Genomic DNA, 22,445 nt, shown 5'->3' on the forward strand with positions numbered 1-22,445 from the left:
CATGTGACCCAAAAGGTACATGATTAATTTCAGTACAAAATAAATATAGTACAGAGGTTTTTGTCTGGAAGAAGGTTAAAAGGGTTAGGAAAGTGTATTTGAAACCCATACAAATCTTTGTTTCTAAACTGCTGTTCTGCATCCCCTACCAAAACTTGTAACGCTGGAAGCAAGAGCTAGTTTTACATGTTGCCTTCATTACACAGGCAACAGTTACCAACACACCTTTTATCTTCCGTGTTTTCTGCAGCTCCAGGGGGTTTTATTTACTTTTTTTTCCTCCCCTTTTAAGTGAATCAAGGAAATGTGGAAAACGTTTTTTTAAGGGAAAGAAGCTTATTATTAATACTTGGCTGCAATACCACATTGTTAACTTCAGTCCACTACCCTGAATGCAGTGGCTTGGTTTGGATTTGGTTTTTTCCTGATAGAAGTCCCAGTTGTGCTACCATTGCAATGAACAGAGCTTTGTAAGGTGAGTGCTTCCTCACAGTTGGCATGTGTCACTTGAATACATGTCACTGGTGCTAGGAAGTCTCAAAATAGCTGAGCCACAAATCAGTGTGGGAGCCGTAAAAACACAAGAGTGTATTACAGCAAAATTAGACAAGAGGGCAAAGGTTTATTAATAATTGATGTCTCGGTGTTACAGTGAAAAATTGTCTGAGCCTTCCAATCGTTACCAAAATCTTCATGTTTTTTGTTTTTTTTTACTGTGATGAAAGAAACATGTTGTACACGCCAACTCCACAGTGTAAAGAAGAGAGAAGTATGAGGAGCTCTTCCTGTCCTTGCACATGCTTGTGGTCCCTGGAGCATAAGACTCCTAAAATGGCGTTGAGGATAATGAGCCAGAGTAAAGGTGTCGTCGTGTTTCAGAAAAGTTTGAGTGTGACCATGCTTCTCCCTGGCAGATTCTGGCCTCCCAAACCCCCTAAATATTCTCCTGAGGCAGTGGAGTGAAGCTGTGTGCTTCCCTGGCTTGGAAGGGGAAGGGCCACCCAAAATACAAAGATAATGTTTTGCCTCTTCTTATGGTCCGTGATCTTTATATCCCAGTGTGTGAGGGGAAAGGCGAGTTTGTCTTCATGGAGTGCATCAGTTTTCAGCTGAACATAACACTGAACACAAGATCTCATCATTTATTGAGGACTGATTGTGCATCTAGGGCAACTTGTGAAGTACCAGGTAAAAGCCAAGTCTTCTACCTGTATTTTTGCATATCAGAAGTTATTAATGCACTGTTGTGAAAAAGTCATGAAGTATCCAGTCCTGCTGCCAGCAGTCCATGGAATATTTGCAGTTGACTTTGATAGGAGCAATCCCAAGCTCTGAGGCAATTGTAATACCATATTTTAGTATTTGCTTTTGGAGAAACGTGTGGATAGGTTAGCTCAGGTCCTTTTTATAAATACTTAATTACTGACTCTTTCATGGATGCTCTTGCTTTCAAGTTGAAGGGATGACTCAGTGCATGACAACTACCTGTGGGTTTATTGTTGCTTTTTGGATACCCACCACACCAGAGGCAGAGCCCATCTATTTCATCATTTCACACTACTTAAAAAATACTTCAGTACCCTCAACTTTAGGACAACAGTATTTTTTCCATATTGTGAAATAGCTGTGCAATGGCTCTTTGTGCTGTGCTACACCAACTGGACTTTGCTTAGGCTCCATTCTGTAAAATTTTGAATTCAGTATTCGCTCTAAGGGAAAAGACAAAAATCTCTTATATCTTACAGTATGCGGCAAAATAAACATGGAACCTTATGAGAGGCTGAATAACTTGTAGATTTCTGTGTTCTTGTCTGTGGGGAAAACTGGTTGGAAATTATTTTAAAAGTTCCAAATATGCTCAGTCTTCAAGTTTGCAATAGTAGGTATAGCCTCTTTTTAAAGGTAAGAGATGAGTTCAAGGTCAAAATTTCAGTGTAACTCAAATGAAATGTTTACTGAAATGAAGGTGTGTGATAGTGAAGCCAACTGTAAAGATTATAAGAATTAATAGCTCAAAGCTTTCTCATTTTAATCACTATAGTTTCCCTTCCTCAAAGAGGAGACCAGTCTAATCATTAGCCTAAGTAGTTATCGGAACTTGAATCTAATTAATTTCTGTGCAGCTATTTGTAACTTCAGTTTTTGAAACATGCACTGTAAAAACATCCTTGCTGCTGATCTCTTCCATCACAGTACATTGGTGTTCCCTTGCAAAACACACACCTCTGGTGGTTTGTTTTAATAGGGTGCTCTTCTGAGTACATCCTGATATTCTTTACCTCCAGATGTTGCCGTGATTCATCTTTTGTTGTTCTGTGTTTTTCCTCTTACATGCAGATGTGTTTTGAAAAGTAGTTTTAATTTAGTTTCTCATTTTGAGACATTGGGGGCCTAATCAGCAATACAAAGACCACAGGACTTGGATAACCTAGTATTAATATGAAGACACTGTCATCTAAAATAGTACCAGCAAAGATTTTGTGGTCTTTGTTATTCCCCATGGAAGAAGTAGTAAGAATCATGCTTTTTAAAAATAAATGCATCTTCATTATATTTTAATTAACTATACAGCAGCTATTATTTTTCTGCTAGAGGGAATTTTACATTGTTTTACATCTTTGGTTAAAGATTGTTATCTGCATATAAGACTCTTACAAAATTTCTAAAGAAATTTTTGCCACCTCTAGAGTTGAAGACTATTACTTTAATCATAGAATGGTCTGGGTTGGAAGGGACCTTCAAGATTACCTAGTCCCAACCCCCCTGACATGGGCAGGGACACCTCCCACCATCCAGCCTGGCCTTGAGCACTGCCAGGGATGGGGCAGCCACAGCTGCTCTGGGCAACCTGTGTCAGTGTCTCACCACCCTCACAGGAAAGAATTTCTTCCTAATGTCTAACCTAAATCTGCCCTCTTTCAGTTTAAAGCCATTCCCCCTTGTCCTGTCACTACATGCCCTTGCAAAAAGTCCCTCTCCAGCTTTCCTGTAGGCTCCTTTAGGTGCTGGAAGGCTGCTCTAAGGTCTCCCCGGAGCCTTCTCTTCTCCAGGCTGAACCACCCCAACTCTCAGCCTGTCTTCACAGGAGAGGTGCTCCAGCCCTCTCATCATGCCATGAAGGAAGTGATGTCTCAACCAATTCGGCTCCATCTTGTTTTCAGGCTTATTGTGTAGTCAGGTGCAAATCAACATTACCTCACAGGACTTCTTTAAGTTACACAGGAAGAAGCAGCTAATCAAAACCTGCCTGTTGGAGGAAGTTCCCTGTGTTTTGTATTATTGCTTGTACACGTCAAGCAGAGGGGACTAGATCATGTCCTTATATCAATGTAACTTACGCTGAAGAGCATGGGAGCAGTAGGTGAAACCGGGAAAAAAAAGGCCCAGGTCTCTTCATGGGGGACATTGCTCTCCAAATTTTCATTGCACAAGTGGTACATGGATTGCTCTTTGAATCCCCCAGCCGAGAAAAGAGGACATAGCCACTCTTGTTACCGCCACTTTGAAAGCTCAGTGGGGCGAGAGGTGCCTTTCCAAGTCATGTGAGACTGATAAATGAAAATAAAGGGGCTTGAATGGCAATTATTATCTGAGACTCTCCCCAGGTTCTCAGAGCAGTACTACGTGTAGCTCAAAAGACAGAGTAGAATCATGTTTTCCTGCCATGAATATTCAGTGAATCCCAGCTCTTTTGTGTGAACACCCGGGTCCCGCACGGTCCCACGGCAGCAGGTCAGGTCTCCGTGGTCCTGGGGCTTTGCTGCTCGGTTCCATTTGGAGTGTTGTGTTGAAGCGGCCAAGCTCTGCGCAATTTGAAGTCCTTCTGATTTCTCATGTCTTAATGTAATATTTCCCAGGTATTGTGAACCTGAACTGACTGGATACATACACTGTGCCTTATTTCCCAAATCTTTCAATGGAAGGCCCTGCATTTCTCATCTGAGAGGTGAAATTGGGATTTTGTAGCAAAACAAATGTTCACAGGGCGCTTTTTGTTTTGTTTTCCTTTTTGTCTTTCCCTTGTGGTACAGGGCCAAGCATACCTACCATAAAACTTTGCTGGAGCAAGTTCAGGAGTTGGAGACGAAGACGAGAGAGCTGGGAAAAGCCATGCTTCGTGACAGTAATGGAAAGAGGTGAGGCAAGCCTATGCTAATGTTTAAAACAGGCTCTTCTTGTCCTCTCCTATCCTATGTCTCATCCACTGTTCAAATCTGATTCTAGACAGGGTAACAAGACTTCTTGTCTGTATTGTTAATTTATTGTTGTTCCTCTTCATATGCGTCCGTTGCCCCTACCAAAATCAGCCCTTCCAGTTTCATTTCTCCTGCGTAACTGCTGCGAGGCTCTGTTGGAAACTGCTGCTCTGTCTTCTGCCTGGTAACATGTAGTGCTGTTACCTGGCCACTGAGCCGGACTGGTTTTGAAAGGACTTTGTATGAAAAAAAAAAAAAAATAAAAAAAAAATCTGATATTCCCTCACATACACACACACCCCTCAGGGGAAGGAACTGTCTGTGACTCAAGATGTGAAGACTGTAGCTAAGAGGAGAACTGGCTGATCCAATGTACCCTACAACCCTACAACAGTCTCACTTGAAGGAGTATTTTATTTTTTTGCTTTTTTTTCCACTGTAGCTTACAGGCCCCTGCTTCCAGGGTTCTCAGTTTCTTGTTGTGCCTTTCCATTATATCCACACCATATGGACTTGAACATATTGCTATTATTGAATCTTTCATTGTAAGGGGAGAGTATGCATTGTGTGGGAACTTTTGTCTCTTCTGAAAGAAGCTAAAGAAAATCATAGTGAGGCTTTTGCATCCAACAGTTTCATTTACCAACTCAGAATGTGGTTCTGCATCAGCTGGTTGGAAAAGCTCCCCAAGTTCAAAAAGGTTTTAGAACCAACTCTTCTGTTCCTTACACAATATGGTACCACATGACTTGCTAAGAAACTACATGATCATTAAACTGGATTTTAGCAAACCTTATAAACTAGCAAACTGAGTGGAATGGGGCTTTTAAAAGATTTTGTTCTTCTGGGGCAGGGTCATCCTTTGAACCTTTGATGTCTATTCTAAGGTAAACTAATTGCCATATTGTAGCTGCTGCTAAGACGAGCGGATAGTAGATTTTTTTCAACAGAACTTGTGAGTTAATAAGCACTATTTTTAGGGAAAATGATCAGGGAGTGAGTTTACCAAGACTGTAGTAAACTGAAAAGCTTTCAAAAATGCTTGTGTGAACTTCAATGAGTTTATAAGATGTCCTTAGTGACCAGAGTTCATTTCTCAGAGGCCAAGGCAAAGTAAACAGTGTTATTGATTAAGATCACTTCAAAACACTTCATATGTTCAGTTTTCATTTCGAGTAATTTTTCTGCTGTGACTTTTGGATCCTACAAAACATGATTTATAAATTGTGCTCACTTGCGAAAGTTGCAAACTACACATCAAATAATTTAAAAAGAAAAAGCAACGTTTGCAGCATTGGTCAACAAAGGCAACTTTCTGTGCCACAATTAAAACCAACAAAGATGCCTAAAATCAGGTGTTTAATTCAAAACGAACCTTTAAGAGGGCTAACTTTGAAGTCAATTGGAGCCAAAGTGCTTGGTACCAAAATCAGATGAGCCTCCCAGGCAAGAAAGGTGTAACTTGGTGTTGTGAGGGGGTGACTGGCAGACTGATCAGATGCCATGCAAGTGGAATCCAAGCCGGCAGAAAACTGGCTGTTCCCAGGCACGTGGCACTGGTAGTATGAGCCCCTTGGGTGTTGCTGTGGTTCCTATCATTGCATAGGATGTGAAGTTACATTGGTGCTGGTGTGTAACATTTGTGTTTTCCTGCCAGTATTTAGTGCCGGTTATCAATAGCCAGAGAGGAGAGCGAGTCAGCTTTTTGCCTGATGAGTCACTGGGTTGCAAGGTGGCTTGACATACTGTTAATAGTGTGAGAGACAGTTAGTATTTGATCTGTTTATATGTGCCTGTACGTATTTCCAAGAACTGGATGCATTTCTTCTGTGTTTATACACTGTCCTGACTTTCTGTAAATTTAATGGCCGTGTTGTAATTAATTCATATACTACATGTTTTCGTAGCCTTTCATTTTATTACATACTCACTGCAAACGCTTTCATCTGCATTCCTCCTCCATACAGCTTCACTTCATTCTCGAAACGCTTGCATGGAGATGATGTAAGGAATCCCTTCTGGCCCTCCTTCCCATTCTCCCTCCCCCCTTCTTTTCCATGCATTTGTTTGTTCTCCTTCCTAATTGCTCCCAGATTTTCTGGGTGGTCCATCTGTGAACTAGATAATGGTAGAGTGCCTCTGCCTGCTAGGAGCTGATGTGCTGTGCTTGTGATGTGGCCTCCTGAGTGCTCTTCAGAGTTGTTCTGTCTTTTATCTCCTTTGTTTGTCTCCTGGCTCTTTCACACCTGCTAGAAATCCTGTGCTCGTCCGAAGGGAAGGGTGAGGGTGGGAAAGAAGCTGAGTGGGAACTTTCTGCAGTCACAGCCTCTCTGGTTCATGTTCTTTATTTTTTAAAGATTTCCTTGAAGCCAGTGGAAACAAGTGCTGAGATGCACGCGCCGCTCTCCCCTCCTGCCCGCAACCCCATTGCTCTCGGGATATTTCTGGCAGTGTGACACTATGCAGGAAGGGAAAGTAACCAGTCTCCTCATTTCTAGCGGGAAGTGGAGAGATGCATTAAAACTGCACAGGTCCATCCGTCACCTCCAAGTAACAGTGTTAGCTCTTGGTTGGAAGTGTTCTTGAAAACATACCCATTAGGTGTTGGTTTGTGCAGGCAGCTGTGGAAGATAAGCTGGCTGTCATCAGGGTCTATTTTCCTGGCCCACATAGTGGATGCTATTTTTGTTCAGTGTTTTTCACAAACAAACAACACAAAATCACACCCAATTACAGATAAGAGAAGGATTTAGGGAGCTATTTTCTTTTATCATTGCCTAGACCTTAGGCAAAAAAATGAGGTGCAAGATCTGAATGTTTAGGATTTATTTGCTAAACAAAAAGCAATTCACAAAGCCCAGAAAGCAGTGAGTGCGTATGTGCTTGCACAACAGGATGCCAACAATTTACTGTGGCTCAGCTGAATTTCTGTAAAATGTGACCAGGGTAGCACCTGGGTCCTCACTGCACTTGGGGAAGGAGCGCTGGGAGATCTGCGTGTGCCGCGTGATACCTAAATACGCACACCCTGTCTCAGAGGGTCTTCACCCTACCAACTGTTCTTGTTAGACACATTTTTCCAAGTTAATAAAAACACTAGTGCTTATTCTGTTCTTCAGAATCTTAGCCCCTTTGAATGGTCTCTAAAATTGTATTTTCTTGTATCTATCTCAAAAAGCAGGTGCAAATTTTTGCGCAGGGAGCAAACAGCAAGGCAAATGGTAGATCAGGGAGTGTCTAACCTGCACAGGGAAGAGTGTCAGCACCCTGAGCACTACACCTGGGTCCCCAAAACCTTGCAGATAACATTAGTGTAATGTGTGGATGTTATATCAAGTGTATTGTTTTGAGCTGTAAAGGGCCATGTTCTCATTTCTCTATCTCTCATCTGGACAGCTAAAAACTTACTTTCCTTGGAAGCTGGGATGATCACAGGATCAGATGATTCCAGGAGCAGATTTCATCAGGGGAAACGAGTATCTGGAAAACTGGCAACTCCAGAAATAGTTTGGGAAGCAGAGGAGAGAGTGTGCAGTAAGGGACTGGTGATGAATCCCATGCCGTGCCTGCCTGCTTGTGGAAGATGAGTGCTGACACTTGCCCTCCCCAGCCTGGCACCCAGCAGTGCTGGGCTGGACTCCAGCCCAGCCGTAATGTGAGGAAGCTTTGGTGCAGGACGGGAGAGAGGCTCCCTGGCACTCTCATGTAACAAAAGGCAGGATTTAACACTAAATTTACATGAATTTGGAGAGGTGAGAGGGGCAGCTCGTGTGCCAAAGCAAACATGGACATGTGGAGACACCTGCCCAGCAGACCTAACCATGTTAACATTTGAGATTTACACAGAGAAAACAAACAGGTATTCTTCAGGTTTGTGTTCAAAAGCGGCATTGAGTTCAGCTGTAGAGATTTTTGTGTCTTTAAGTTTACAACGAAATCTTGGCTCATAGAGGGTCAGATCTTGAAGTCCTCGTTTGCTTTTCACTCCATCTAACCTCTCACTGAAGTCAGCAGGAGTTCAGGTGGAGTGAAGCCTGATTAGGGACCAAAGCAAACTTTACTTTGGAAACCCATGTCACTTCATTGCTCCACTGGCCAACTAACAGAGAGCAAGCAAAGCTGTGCAGCACCCTCCTTGCGACAGTACATTTCCTGTTTCAGAGGGTTTCTCTGTCTTGGAATTGCTAGAGAGGTCCCTTTTTGAAAGTAGCTTTTTGGTTGTTTTTCTGTTCTGTTTTTAATCAGTTGTGGCCGGGATTAGACAACTGTTTGATATTGAGGAACAATGTAGCTTTCGTGATTTAAGTACTTTACAAGGAGCTGAAGGGTCCGTCTGGGGTGTTGCAGAAAAGTACCTGCCAATCACTGAGTACTAGGAAGAATTTCTTTGAATTTTTCAGAAATCTGGAGTGTCTTGTCTTCAACAAAGGTGAAGGGAAGTGAGTACAGAACTAGCAAGGTATAGTTGCGAGCAAGAAGAAAGCACTGCGGTATGCTTTTGCACAGCATTTTTCAGTATGCCTTTTTACTTGTGCTGCTTTCAGGCACCCACTGACGATAGCTAGCCACCTCTTTCTTTGACCTCCACTTCACAAAACAAACACTGTTTTTCAGTGTATCTAAAACAGCAGTTCTCTACAGTCTCTCCGCTGTCTGCCTTCCACAAGGAGACGGGCTGGTGGAGATTCTCTTTCATTTAAGTGCTTCTCACCAAATCTAACTCTGTTGCTTTAGTGAAATGGGCATGACCAGCTCTCACCCTGAGAGCAAGCTGTCTTATTTATCTTAGCCTCGGTTTTATTTGGTGGGTGAGGGCAGATGCCTATCTCATTTCAATAGCTGCATGACCCGATGGGCGATCAGTGAGCTGACACAGGTGCCCGTGGAGACTTGCCCACTCCACAGGTCCCTGGGGAAGAGCAAGAAGAGAATGTGGGAATCCTGACTCAGGCTTGTGGCTGTGCTCGGCGCCAAGAGCAGCAGAGCCCTTAGCCTCGTGCCGGCAGCAGCAGAAATGATAAAAAGACTTAACTTTTAACAAACCCATGAATGAGCTGAGGACCTGATCTCATGGTTCCTGAAGGAAGAGGCAAGCTTTTTCATTAAGATCAAGAGGAATGAGGCTTGGGCTCATTATATTTCAAAGCACTTTGTCTCTTTATTGATGCATTTCAAATTACATCTGCTTGAATAGGGAGACCGTGCCGGTACGGCCCCTTCACATCAGCAGGTACAATGAATCTTACTTGAAACAAACTCAGACTTGTGTTTTCAACTGGTTAAATGACATTGGGTGTTTGGAGCCAAATTCTTGTTCCATGAATGTGTTGACTTCAGTGTATTTACTCAGGATACGCATGACTGTGATGTGAACGTGGCCCATCCAGTGCAGCTGAGCGTAAAATGCGGTTGAAAAAGGGGAGAGGTGTATTTTGGGTTTTGAGGTTTCAGAGTCTTTTTATCAATTTTTCCAGATGTTCTTGACACCATTTCTGGGAAGCAAAGGCGAGATTTCTCCACCAGTGTACACAACAAAGTGACTGGCATATTTACGATTTTTTCCTTGCAGCTCTTCTAGTAAAAAGATATTAGACTCCTTTTACTAGCAAAAAGCACATAAAATTATATCAATGGGTTTTTTTTTAATTCTTTGATTCCATATGGTAAACATTCATGTACAGTAGGTGGAAAATGCGTAATTTTGTTTTATTTTACTCTTGTCTCTTTCTCCCTCCCTCCTGTCCTATATCAGTAAGGAATCATGACTTTATTTCCTCATTTTAATATGTACTGTTAATTTCCGGCATTTCTAACCCCTGTGTGTGCGGCAGTTGAAGTCATTAGGTTTGATTCTGCTCCAGGTTGAGCAGTGGGCAGGCTGTAGGGCAGAATTGGGAAGGAGCAGAGGGCAGAGAGGGTTTCAGAAGCCAGCCAGAGGGATGAAGAGGGATTTAAACCATTGCACAGCTTACTTTAAATCAAAAAACTCTCCAGGTTGGTTTTGGACCCAAGTGCCCAGCTGCTAGGGCAAACCAGTGGGAGCTGACATGCCCTTTCTGTAGTGCAATTGTTTATTTCGCATCCTGAATGTGCCTATCACATAATCTTGAGGGGTATCCAGTGCACAAATAGGGTTAAAACCTGGTGACCTGGAGAAGGATTTAGAGCTGTGATCAAATCTACTAGTGAAGTCAAAGTTGACAGAGGTACAGTATCAGCATAAAGGCCAAAATGAAGCTGTAAATTGAAAGGAAAGATTAGAAAAAAAGAGAACATAACAAGACAAGAGTTAAAACTGATTAAGGGGCCAATCTCTCTGATGCCTAATCCTGAGTTACTGGGTTGGGCACTGGGGAACTCCAGGGGGGAGAGAAGAAGAAATCTTCCCTCCAGGCTGCACAGCAGGAGAACTGCTCCATAACAACTATTCCAGCCTAATGGCTTCAGCAGTTGGCCTCAGCTCTTCCACCGGCTAACCCCTCTGGCAGGGAGGCAGGACAGCCTGTGTTCACGCCTCTGATTCGTGGCAAAGAGTTAAGTTACGGGTAGCAAGGACAAGAAAACAGACCTTGTACTACATGTGAAGTATTTAGTGGACAATTACAAACTACTTAAAAGCTTAAAGAAAAGCAATTTGGTTTTCTGCAGATTAACCAAATGTCCTGGGCTTTGCGCTTCAGTTGTATCCAGAGGCTTTCAAAGTTCATCAGTTTTCCTCGTTGCCTTGAGCTGTTCTTCAGCTTTTTATTCTCTAAAGAAAGGAAAAAACTGATAGGAAAAGTTTAGAGTTTTTGAACACAGCAGTCGTTTTAACTTTGGTTAAAGTATCTAAGTAGGCTTTTTTAAAACCAAAAAGTTCGGATTAAAAAAAAAAAAGCCACCAAAACCAAACACAGACAAATAAACAAAACCCCCACCTTTACATAGAGACCAAGCATGGAAAACTTCAGTTTCCAAGGTGACTACTTCTGAAAAAAATGAGTGAGTAGGCAAAGAATGTTTATAATTGCAACTGTATTGTCACCTTATCTATAGAGGATATGACCAAGCACCCACTAGAGTAAGTGCAAAGTGAGGCACTTAGGGACAAGAAGTAAACAGCACTGATACCAAAAGGAGGATAGCTGAAAAGCAGCAAGCCACACTTAGCCTTTTCTGCTCCTCAGACATTTAAATTGAGTCAATTCCTGCATTTTGGAAAGGCTGAAGGCAAAACTGGGCAGCTTCAAAATTTGTGTTTAGTTGGCTTGGGGACAGCTGACAGTGACACCCCCACATACCCCCTGCCCTCGTAATGAAATGCATAAACATGTGCTACATGCTTAATGTTTGCAGTGCTTAGAAATTGAGGACACTCTAAGCAGAGAGAGATCTTGTTATTGTCTTGGGGTTGTTGCTTTTCAGAGAGGTACGTGATGTTTAGTGTCTGCTTTATTTAGGTAACTTTTAAAAGGTGCTTGGCAGTACTGTTGCCTTGTGGTGGGCTGACCCTGGCTGGATGCCAGGTGCCCACCAAAATGGCTCTGTCACTCCCTTTCTGTCTCAGAGCCAGCTGGCATTGGCTCTGTTGGATGTAGGGGAAGCTTCTAGCAACTTCTCACAGAAGCCACCCCTGTAGCACCCCCCCCCCCCCCCAAAAATCTTGCCATGCAAACCCAATATATTTCTGTTCAAAGAAGTAGTCTTGGAAATAAGTTTAGGAATAACAGCCTCAAAAATGAAGGCTAGAACGGCTTGTCCAAGTGATTTTAAGAGTCAAAGGAGGGATCTGTTTGGCCTTTCTACCTTAGGACATCGTTAATGACAAAAGGAAATGTAAATTGTCCAAATGTAAATCGTCCTTGCTTGTCACCAGAAGGAAAAGCTTGGTCCTGCTTTTAGCTGTACAACTTCAAGGATCAACATGAAGAAGAGGATTTTGTGGGCTTCAAGTGGAGAATTTGGTCCTAGAACTCGACGTGCAGTGCGGGTGCTGCATGTGGGGGGCTGGCTGAAGCCTGTGGTGTGCCTTGACCCCTGCCCGCTGTTGCAGGGTGGTTCTGTCACTGGTACAAGGTGATGTGCCAACACGGGTAGACGTGCCTGCACCTGACATGCTGGGGTCCTGCGTTCAAACCTCTGAGATGTAATGGGGAAGGAAAGCTGCTGCTTTGGTGAAGTAGCATGCCACCAGGCCAAATCACAAGCTGTAACAATAGTGTTGCTCCAGGGCATTGGCAAGGGTCCTGTGTCTGTGGGGTTTTGTTGGTGTGGTTGCAGGGCTGGCTTCAGAGTTTCCCTGACTGTTCCTTACCAGCCGTGGTCGCATGAGCCCATCTCCATCTCCATACCCTGTCTCCTCGGTTGGATCAGCTCAGCTGTTTGTGGGTCGATGTGATAAATGAGCTGAAGGAAGTGGGGTGGTGTGGGGAGCACTGTCAGGTTCTCCAACCGACTGACTGGCAAAGGTGGGAGCTCCTTTAGCCGTCAGTCACCACAAAGGACATTCGAGGAGTCGCTGCTGAAGTTGTGTGGCACTTAACCTTTTCACGTCCAGGCAGGATAAACAGCCTGCAGCTGTCAATGTGCTGCGCTGGGTGCTGTGTGTTGCTGGCCTGGAGAGCTTGCCACCACATAGCTGCTTTAAGCACGCTCCAGGCCAGTCTTGCAGGGCCACGCATCCAGATATATTTGATGCTTAATGGGCAAGCATTTGGCTGGATAATGTCAAATATAACTCACAAAGAAGGGAAGTTCCTTAAATAATTGCCTCCTATCTAGGGAAAGGGAGTTTCCCTTCTGTTGCTGTGACATGTGGTTGGGAAGCAGCTGAAGGGGAGCTGCTGCATTAACAAGGTCTGGAGATGTTACACCATGGCAGGGCATAAGGCCTCGAGCTTCCCTGGAAAGCTGGCTATTGCTGAACCCTCAGCAAGGACTCGGTGCTCCCTAAAGCCTGGCTGTCTTGGTGCAGGTGTTACCTCTGATGGGTAGCTTCTTGTGCCTCTCAGCCTGTGAGTGGCACAGGCCATGCTTCTGTCTTCATTTCCCTGTGGTTTGTGCCTGGTGACCCTTTGGTCTTCTAGCCATGGTCTGGATTTTTGTTGACAGCTTGCCGAGTATTTACAGAAGAATGTGAAAGGAGCATGGATTTGGATGCCTCTTTATTTCAGTTGGATCCTGAGTAATTAAAGAGCAGTGTGTGTTGATGCTGACTCTGCAAAGAAAATGCTGATTTTTGTTTTACTGTTTATATGCCTCAGACACTTCTTTGTGAAATGCCCCAGAGATTTCCTTTGATTATACTGTAGCTTCATTATCAGTAGTGCCTGTTTGCCTTTTAAATTAAAAAGACCTCCTACTCTGACCTCATAGTAAAACATTCCTGCAATCCAATGCTAGATAACCAAAAATAACATTTCCCCTTTGTGGATCGGAAGAGAAAAACCAGCAGAAGCCTGTAGCTGCTACTTCTGCTGTTCTGTAGGAGGGTGATTCCTCACTGTTACGTCTCCAAAGTTCAAAGGGAGGATGGGGGTGCATTTGGTCACTCAGCCAGTCAAGCGTTTCTTCCACAGCCCTAGGTTGGTTGGGGTATTTGAGTATTCAGAGTTTTGCTGAACCCCCAACATTAGTGTGAATTGCGTTTGAGATTATTTGCATGCTCTAATTTTTAATTCCTGGTCTGTAAGAACGACGGGTTTACATTTTCCTTACACAGAGTCCATGTTAGTTGTCATCTCTCTGCCCACTGCATAACTCTTTAACAACTCCCTTATGTGAATTCAGGTAATGCACTTGAGTCCAAACTAAAAAACAAGTTGAACTGAAGCCTGTGGCTGTGCTGGGGGAGTGGACTCTGCCAACAGGGAGCATCTGAGGAAGAAAAATAGGTCTCCTCCGGCCAGTTACAAAGCTGTGGTCACAGACGCTGCCTGGGTTACAGTACTTGCTCTTTGTCCAGCAGGGCCATGACTGATGCTGTAAGTCTTTAAGCAGCATTCTGCTGCATGGAAGGTGACAGGTGGAACTTGTGAATAAACCTCAGGAATACTTGGCGTGTTCTAGCAGCTGCAGAGGGATCCACGAGTCCCCGCTGCCAGGTCATGCTTGGGGAGAAGTTGCAGTGCTTGAACCTCTGGTTCTTCTTTCGAAGAAATGTAATGAAGTTTGAGAATCAAGAGACTGAAAGGAAAAACAACAATCTGCTTGTAAACAGTTTGGTGATCAGGATTGTTCAAAGCTGGAGAAGTCTGTTTCAGACCATTTTTTTTGCTCTTCATATTTTATGTTGATGTAACTTTTGGTGACAGAAACATGTCAACAAAGAAACAGCAAAATTCAGTGTAAGTTACTGTTTGAATGTATGGAAGAAATCCATTATTAGGTGTTTATTCTAAATTTTAAAAAGGGAGGGAAGAGTATCTTCTCCACTCAAAACCTAATCCACAGCTAAAGATGACAGGGACAGAAACTTCCTGGTCTTTTACCTTGTGTTTTAGCCACACTATATATTTTGCAAACAACATTTTCTTCTCCCCTCCCTCCCTCCCTCTATGCTGTCGCAGCGTGAGAACAACACGTTGCAAGTTGTTTCTTCCAACAGGAGAGGAATGCAGGCCAGCCAGGGCTTCTCAGGCAGCAACATGTTTAACAGAGTGTGTGACAGTAGAAGGAAAGAGGCTGAACAAGGGTTTGTCTGCTGCTCCATTTGAAAATGCATCTGGGCAATGAGGGAAGTTTAGGAGTTAAGGGCAGAATTTCAGCCTGTACTTTGGAGAGTTTTTTTTTAAACTAAGCTGTGCAATAATTTACCTGCTGCTAAATGCTGTGGCAGCCCTGGACAATAGGATGACGGTGACAGTGCACCTGTGGGCAGTAGGGCGTGGGGGTTCATAGCTGTTCAGATGACAGGAAAAACAGCTGCATGCTTGCTTACCTATGGACGTACATACTGTGCTTGCCCTCTGGGCTTACCCATGGACACTGGGTATCTTGCAGTGAAGAGCCATGCTTCTGCCACAGGTTCTTTGGATTTTTTAAGGCAGAGGGATAGCAGCTGGGATATGTGCTGTTGTGTTTTATTTGTGTCATCTTTAGCAAGCCTGGTAAGGCTTCACTGGTTACCTCAGTTCTTCCTTCTAGAAACTAGAAAAACAGAAAACCAAATCATTGTATATGTGTGTATCTGACTGAATTCTGAATAATCCAGAAGGGCAGGGAGTTAAACCCAATGGTAACTAAGTGTCTTTGCCCATTTGGAGCGCCAGTGCGCTCTGTCTCCTCTAGTAACTCGTAACAACACACAAACGCATTTCTTAAGAGTTCAGCTCTTGTGAGAGAAGGGGGAGGGGGCTGAATTTTTTTTTTAACTGGGATATGTGTGTGTTTTCTCAGGGAAGATCCAATTTTAAGAGACACCTGCATCCACTTTAACCTTTCCTTTTTTGTGAGCCCTGCTTTTGCCACCAGCCAATTAGTGGACTCCGGAGGACGTTCTGGGTCAAGCTATACCAAGTTCGGCAAATCCTCATTAACGCTAATTAGTGCTCAGTAGATTAATTGGTGGCGAAGCTCATCTTTTTTTAATTACTTGAGCAAATGAGACAGCGGGACCTTGTGGTCAGCTTTGAATTATTCTGTTTGTTTTGATGCACCTCATTTGAATGTGTAAAGCCAGATGCTTGTTGCCTAGATTTAAGGGCTGTTTGTTTTTGTAAAGGATGAGAAGAGAACACAGAAAAATAAAATTAAGGTCTCTGTTGACACCTTAGAGCAATTCCAATATGAAAATGGAAGAGTCATTTTATTTGTGGAATGGAAAATATTCTTATTAAATAACATGTTGCCTTTAGTTTACCTTTTGATTTGTCATTCACTTAATTCATGAAATGTTGTTAGCACAGACTTCCAGGCAGACAGAAATCATCTTGACCCTCAGAGGAAGCCATTGCAAAGGTATTTCTGGCCCAAGGTATTTTTCATTATCGATAGTAATGAATCTGGTTTTAGATGACTTGAGTAATAATGACTTGGTAAATTATTTTTGTAGTAACCCTCAGAATTGGGACGTTTTAAAATAGTTTTTGTTCTAATCTCTGATTTGTTTTGTTTAGTTCAAAGAGTTTCGCCTGTCCTTTGTCCTTCATATAATTACAGATAGATGGTGTCTCTCCCTCACCCCTTCTGAGGTCACGAACTAACCAACTTAAGCATATTTCACTGTCACTTTCCACGTCACTGATTCCCATAAAGATGTCTGAGTTTGTGATTTCTTCCATTTTAACACCATTTTTGAGGTCCCGAGTATGAACATAACTATATCCAATACTCAAGAGTACAATCTCATGTTCTCTTATTCTTTTGCTTCAGTGCATCTTAAGATGCACATCCTTATGTCCCGTGGGAGGACTTAAGCACTGGCTCTGAGTGACTGGAAAGCAGAATTAACACTTAAAATCACGGCTAATACTTAGGGTTGATTTACAAGCAATGTTTCTGTGAGGAAGGCTTAACCTGGTGCCTCGGGGTCTGATGTCATCCTTTGTTTTGCATCAAAGTGTGAGGGAGACTGAGAAGTCTTCTCTTTGTTATCTGTTGGTAGCAGACCAAAACTTTGTTGGAGAGCAGGGACTCATTATCAGTGCAAATACTTCAGTTAAGAAACCCACTTAACTTCACTTTCCTTTCAGGGCTTGTATTGGGTGGTCTAATATCTGTTAATAAATCGCTCATCCATTTCAGAAGAGCTGTGTTACATTTACCTCTATGGATTAAGAGCTCATTTTATAGTACTTGACCGGTGGTGACTTGCAGCCGATTTAGTCATCCCTTTCACTTAAACCACAAATGATCTAATTCTTCTGTGAGTTTTTCTTTTTCTGCACAGGTACGATCTAATACAATTACCCAAATAAGAAAGTCAGGTGTGACTTCAGTTTTGAAATAGCTGATTATAATTAGTGATATCAAAGATAGTCTAGCTTTGGTTTCCTTGGAGCTGCAATGCATCACTTCTGTTTCGAAGTCCCTTGACAGCACTTTCCTCCACATGTTACATGTAGAAGCCCGAGGAGCTCACCATTATTGGCCTGTAGCAGATGCCATCCTGCACTTCTGTTGCGGTGTGGTAGATAGGCAGATGAAGAATTTGGTCCTCATGCCTTTTGCTGCTGTGGTGCTTGGTTGGCGGCCAGAGTTAAACCATGACACGCGGTTAATTCCTTTATTAGTGTAAGAATTTTACAGCAGATGTTGCTTAGAACAAATATTTTTTGATCAGATTAAGATTCCTTTTTAAGCTGTCTATCCAAAACCACCCTCCAGTTCTCCTGCTGAGATGGGAAAGACTCTACATTTATGTTCTTCACCTGCAGAAGATGAACAAGTCTTCCACTTCTGTCATTCACAGGACAGCGGTAGATTCAGTGTTTCACTGCACTTACTGGTCAGTGGACTTACAAGTTACCTAGCAGTCCTCCGTGGTCCGGGGGAGGTTGCGCAGTGCAGCATTGATAGTTTGCACATGCACTGGCAATGCTTGATTCTGCAGGCTGACAACTTTGTAAGCCTGTTAAAGGTTAGAGAAATGTCATCTCTTGCTTTGTTCCTGCCATACCCTTACCTGGTGATTCTTCGTAGTACATGCTTTCCGTTATGCTGCCTGTTTTGAGCAGTTAGAGATTTCTTTGTGTATGTACTTGATTTTCTTACAGTCAGCTGGTCTTCGGTTTTTTAACTAGTTGGATCTTTGAAGGTTTTTAGAAGCCTCCATGCTGTAACCCTGGTTTTAGTGGAAACCTGTGATCCTTTCTTCTTTTAATGCATGCAGATCTCATGAATCGAGAGCTCTTAAAGGTTGTTTGACGCTCTCACTCCCAATTGGTACCTATAGTTTTGCTTCCAAATCTGTTATCAACTTCTGTTTCATATGGAGGGAATACTCATTCAATGACTGCAGGCAAGGAAAGCAACCTGGTGTATCTGTTGCAGGTGTGATTCTGTGGTGCCAAGGGAAGAAGGGAAAGAGACCAAGTGTCTGAAAATGCTGACGGTTTGTCAAGTTTTTGAGGAGGGATCCATAGGCCGTACAGGGTTTTAGTTCTGAGCTTAGAGACCATAGGAAAAAGAGGAAGATTCCTCCCTTTCTTTTGTGGACAGCTCATTATGCACTACACAGAGGACTGAGTCTGGATATTACCCTAATGGACTATTAAGTGTAATACAAGCCTGCATGGCTGGATTACACATTATAGGTATCTCAGAGAGTCTTTGGTTACTTTCTTGTTTGAAGTTGGCAAACTGCTTCAGTGAAAGGGAGTTGTTTGTTTGAAGCTGTTGTAAGCTTGTTGACAGCAGCAGCTGTGCTTGCTGGGATTTCCATTCCATATACCAAATGTATGTGAATTTGTAATCTAATCCAAAAAAGATATCAATGTTGGCATTCAGATGTGTATCCATGTTTGCAGCGTAACCAGTGGAATTACTGCTGGTGAATAAAGATGGGAAGGAACAAACAGACTGTGAAAATGGAAACACAGTGTAGATGTAGTACAAATCGGGTAAAGACACTGCAAGGAGCTGCACTAGCAAACAGATCTGTCCTGTGCCCTGGCTTCATCTCAGTGTTAGGAATGAGGGTGAAATGGTAAAAATCAACCCTATCACAGAGGAACTTTGAACTAAAATAGACTTCACTGTATTTTTCAAAATAATCTGATGTATAAGTTATTTGAGGCTCCAGTGCAGTGAGATTTGGACACCTACATTATTTTTAAACCCCATTGAACTTAGTGGGACTTGTATATGTAATTATGTGCTTTGAAAGGCCAGGATCTTAGCCATCATTTGTTAATTCTGACCATAAAGTTCTTGATGAAATGAGTTGTGTTTTTAATAAAAATCAGCAGAGAATGTTTGTAATGATTTGTGTACGTATGTTTAATCTATTGTAAGCATACTGTATTTTTCCCCTTAAGGTTGTATTTTCACTTCCTGTAAGTTCAGTGATAATTTTTTGAGGCCTTTGACAGGAACTGTGTAAACCAAAGGAGTTTTTAATCAAAACCTGGATAGAAGGTTTTCTTTCCAGTACGGGAGGTGAAAATAAGGGTGTTCTCTAAAAGACAGAATTAACTATGGGTCCCACCTTCAGTTGCTCCCGGCCGTTTTGCAGGTGTGATAAAGCCTTTTACCATGTGCTAAGCCACAACGCTTTGCTCCTTCTCTCTAAGGCAGTTTGTGGGTGCCATGATTCATGTACATAGTACTACAGAGAAATCTCCTTTTTAATGTTCTGTATCACTTGAAATCAGGCTTCTGATATGGTTTGTAGTAATTTCTAGGCATTGGCCATTCAGAAGTCATGAGGTTAATATTAGAGATGGATTAACAAAAAGTAGACTTACACAAAGTGGCCTTAGAAAGGAGGAGTTTCCATTATTAGAGAGTTCTCTTGATAAAGAAAGAGAAAACTTATTCATGCTACAACCATCTTAAATACTGACGAAGTCACAGCTGCCAAGTATTTTAAATACAATTGACTTTTACCTTGAAGTTATCTGGTTACTCACTGTTGGGTGTTGTTTTTTTTTTCTCTCCCTCAGCGTGAACGAACGTGATCATTTGTTAAAAAGGCTTGGCAGGAAAACTCCTCCGAGCCTTTTCCGTGCTCATTCTGTCCAGCAAAGTGTATCACGTAAGTAGTGGATCACGTACGCATGTGGGTTTCACAGCAGTCAGTCCCAGATGAGTGAAGCAAAGGGTGATTATTTTTTAATTAAATTGTAGGTAGAGATAATCTAGTGTAGAGGCTGAGCTGCCAAGCAAGACACATAAATTTGGAAGTGGAATTAGTGTATTTGGCCCTAGGCAAGTGGAGCTCAAATGTGGATAATTCCCTAGGATCCAATCAACAGGTCTAAATGACAAAATCCCTATATGCAGTTTCTCTAAATGTAAAATCCTGATAGTCTCAAGAATACTGTAAAATCAAAAACATTGCAGGATAAAATAAATGTTGTGATAGAGCCTGGCTTAAATAGAAACAGTTTCTTTATGAAAAGTTATATTACCTGCAGTTAGCTGATAACAGTGATGTTTCAGGGATGCCACTTAGGGGTTCTGTGTGTTTCTGATGAGGAAAGCCATGGCATGCAGAGCTGCTTCTCTCCTCTCCCTCTTTGTCCTCTGCTGGGAGAAGAAGAGCAACATCACACCTCACTACTGCTGCTATTTGGAATAAATTGCATTTCTTGTTGATGCAGAGGTTTTCCATTTATTCATCTTCCTAGAGGAACATGTGATAAGCCTTTATCTGCTGGACCTGATGTCTTTTGTCAATGTTAGATTATTTTTTATGTTGTGGAAGCTCTGTAGGCCAGATACACTGAAGGACCTTGCTGTCTCAAGGGACTAGGGACTCCAGTCAACCCTTTCTAGTGGTAAAATGCAGTCTCTCTTGTGTTTAAACTGGTAGTCAAAATATGCTCATTTTGCTAAAGAAAATAGCCCCCCAGCATGCAGTATTGCTGCACACACGGCAAGGGACAGGCACTCAGGATTTGGGGTTTGTGTTGCTGTTGCAGAGAGAAGTGATACCTGAGTGTTTAGGAATCCCAGGGAAGTCAAATCTCATTGCTGGCTGTGTCATCTTCTGTAGCAGAGCTGTTGTGGTTTGGGCCACGGAAGCAGGACTGGGATTTGAGAACCCAAATGCCTGAGGCATTCCTATTTTCCATGGGGAATTTAACTAGGAGTGGGACAGTGACGGATCTGCTAGTCTTCATCCTTCACAGAGCTGTTGCAAGGCCATCACTGTCAAGTGATAGATGTGGGGCCTTTAGCGCTCAATCCCATTGCTCCTGGGAAAAGAGGCCAGTGCCCAGAGCAGCTCCGTGGACCATGTGCTCCTGCCAGGACATAATCCTTTGTATCAAGGAGCCAGGGATGCTGGTGGCAGCACGGCTTTGGGCATGCGAACATGCTCTTTGAGGAGATTCCAAAGGCAATGATTGGCAGAAGAAATCCATAAAATGCGTTAAAAAATGTCACAGTAGTCTGCTGTGGAGACTTACCACAGTGCAGAAAGGAGATACACCAGTGGTAACTAGTCAGACTTCATATATGCTTTTAGTCTGATAAAACACATCATCACGTTGTTAATAGGTGAATAGTGATTGAGAAAGAAAAATGAGATCAAAATAAGCCCTAATGTGCATAGCCAGCTTCCCTATAAATGCAAATGATTAAGTGCTAAATGAGTCAAGACATGAACATAAATTTTGATTGTGAAGCTGTTAGGATTGAAAAACGCTTTTTATGGCATATCCATGACTCTTAAAACTTGTCATCTCTTGTCAAGTGTTATTTTCCAATATTGCATAGCTGCTATATGCACAAAGCCATGTGAAATCTAGGGAACATATGCGTGGTTTTCACAACCCTAAAGTCTACAACTGTTTACTAAATGCTAGAAGTCTTCAAAGCAAAGAGTTGATGAATAGGGCAGTAGCCTTGATGTGCTGGGCCAAGACCTTAAATCACGCTGCAAGCGCTGTGTTTGAAATCTTGAACTGTTTGTATGTTTCCATCAGGGCTCCAAGTTCCCAGCCTGTGAAGGCCACTTCTTCCAAAAACTGCTGGTGTGACTTCAATTCAGAATCTGACACTTGCATATAAAGCAGGAAAACAGTTTTTTTAGTTAGAGCTGACAAAAGCTTAACCAAATGAGTCCCAACAAGAAAGAAAAATTTCCTAGCACAGATTATAAAGATGCAGTACACTTTTGAGAGTCAGTTTATTTTTGACAACAACTGTAGTACACTTTTGAGAGTCAGTTTATTTTTGACAACAACTGTTTCCATTTTTTTGGAGGATAAACAGTGCCTAAATAGCTTTGTTTCCAATCACATGGAAAGGAGGAAAATTTCATAGTGGGGTGTCGGGCTACTACTAGTGGTCTGTGGTGGGAGGAAAAAGACAACCAAGGTAGGTCTGAATAGCCCCATATGAAAGGCAGAAGCTTAAGAAATTGTGTTTCCTTAGTTCTCTGATGGAGCCAGCCTGCCTCCAAAAGCATTGGCACAGCACAAGTCCGTCAGGCAGGATGCATGGCTGGGGTGCTCCCGTGAAGCACCAGGCTCTGGTGGATCCAGTCCCCAGGGTTGGTGGCAGAGCCACACAGCCAGTGCCATACTGGAGGGCCAGCCAGGGTTCATTTCTTAAATGAAACTGGCTCGGTGTTAAAAGTGTGTAAGACCTTCATGGCTG

General features: G+C 42.7%; 1 protein-coding gene across 4 annotated transcripts in view; it reads left to right on the forward strand.

Annotated features, from left to right (window-relative positions):
- The window catches only part of ATP8A2 (ATPase phospholipid transporting 8A2), a 349,978-nt gene that overhangs the window by 314,381 nt on the left and 13,152 nt on the right, over nt 1–22,445 (forward strand). For all 4 annotated transcript variants that reach the window (XM_055802562.1, XM_055802564.1, XM_055802565.1 and 1 more), the window contains 2 exons: nt 4,032–4,136; nt 19,781–19,872. In XM_055802562.1, coding sequence (XP_055658537.1) covers nt 4,032–4,136; nt 19,781–19,872 — 197 coding nt within the window. The remainder of the gene's footprint in view (nt 1–4,031; nt 4,137–19,780; nt 19,873–22,445) is intronic.

This window comes from Falco peregrinus, chromosome 4 (genome assembly GCF_023634155.1).
Source record: "Falco peregrinus isolate bFalPer1 chromosome 4, bFalPer1.pri, whole genome shotgun sequence".
NCBI lineage: Eukaryota > Metazoa > Chordata > Aves > Falconiformes > Falconidae > Falco > Falco peregrinus.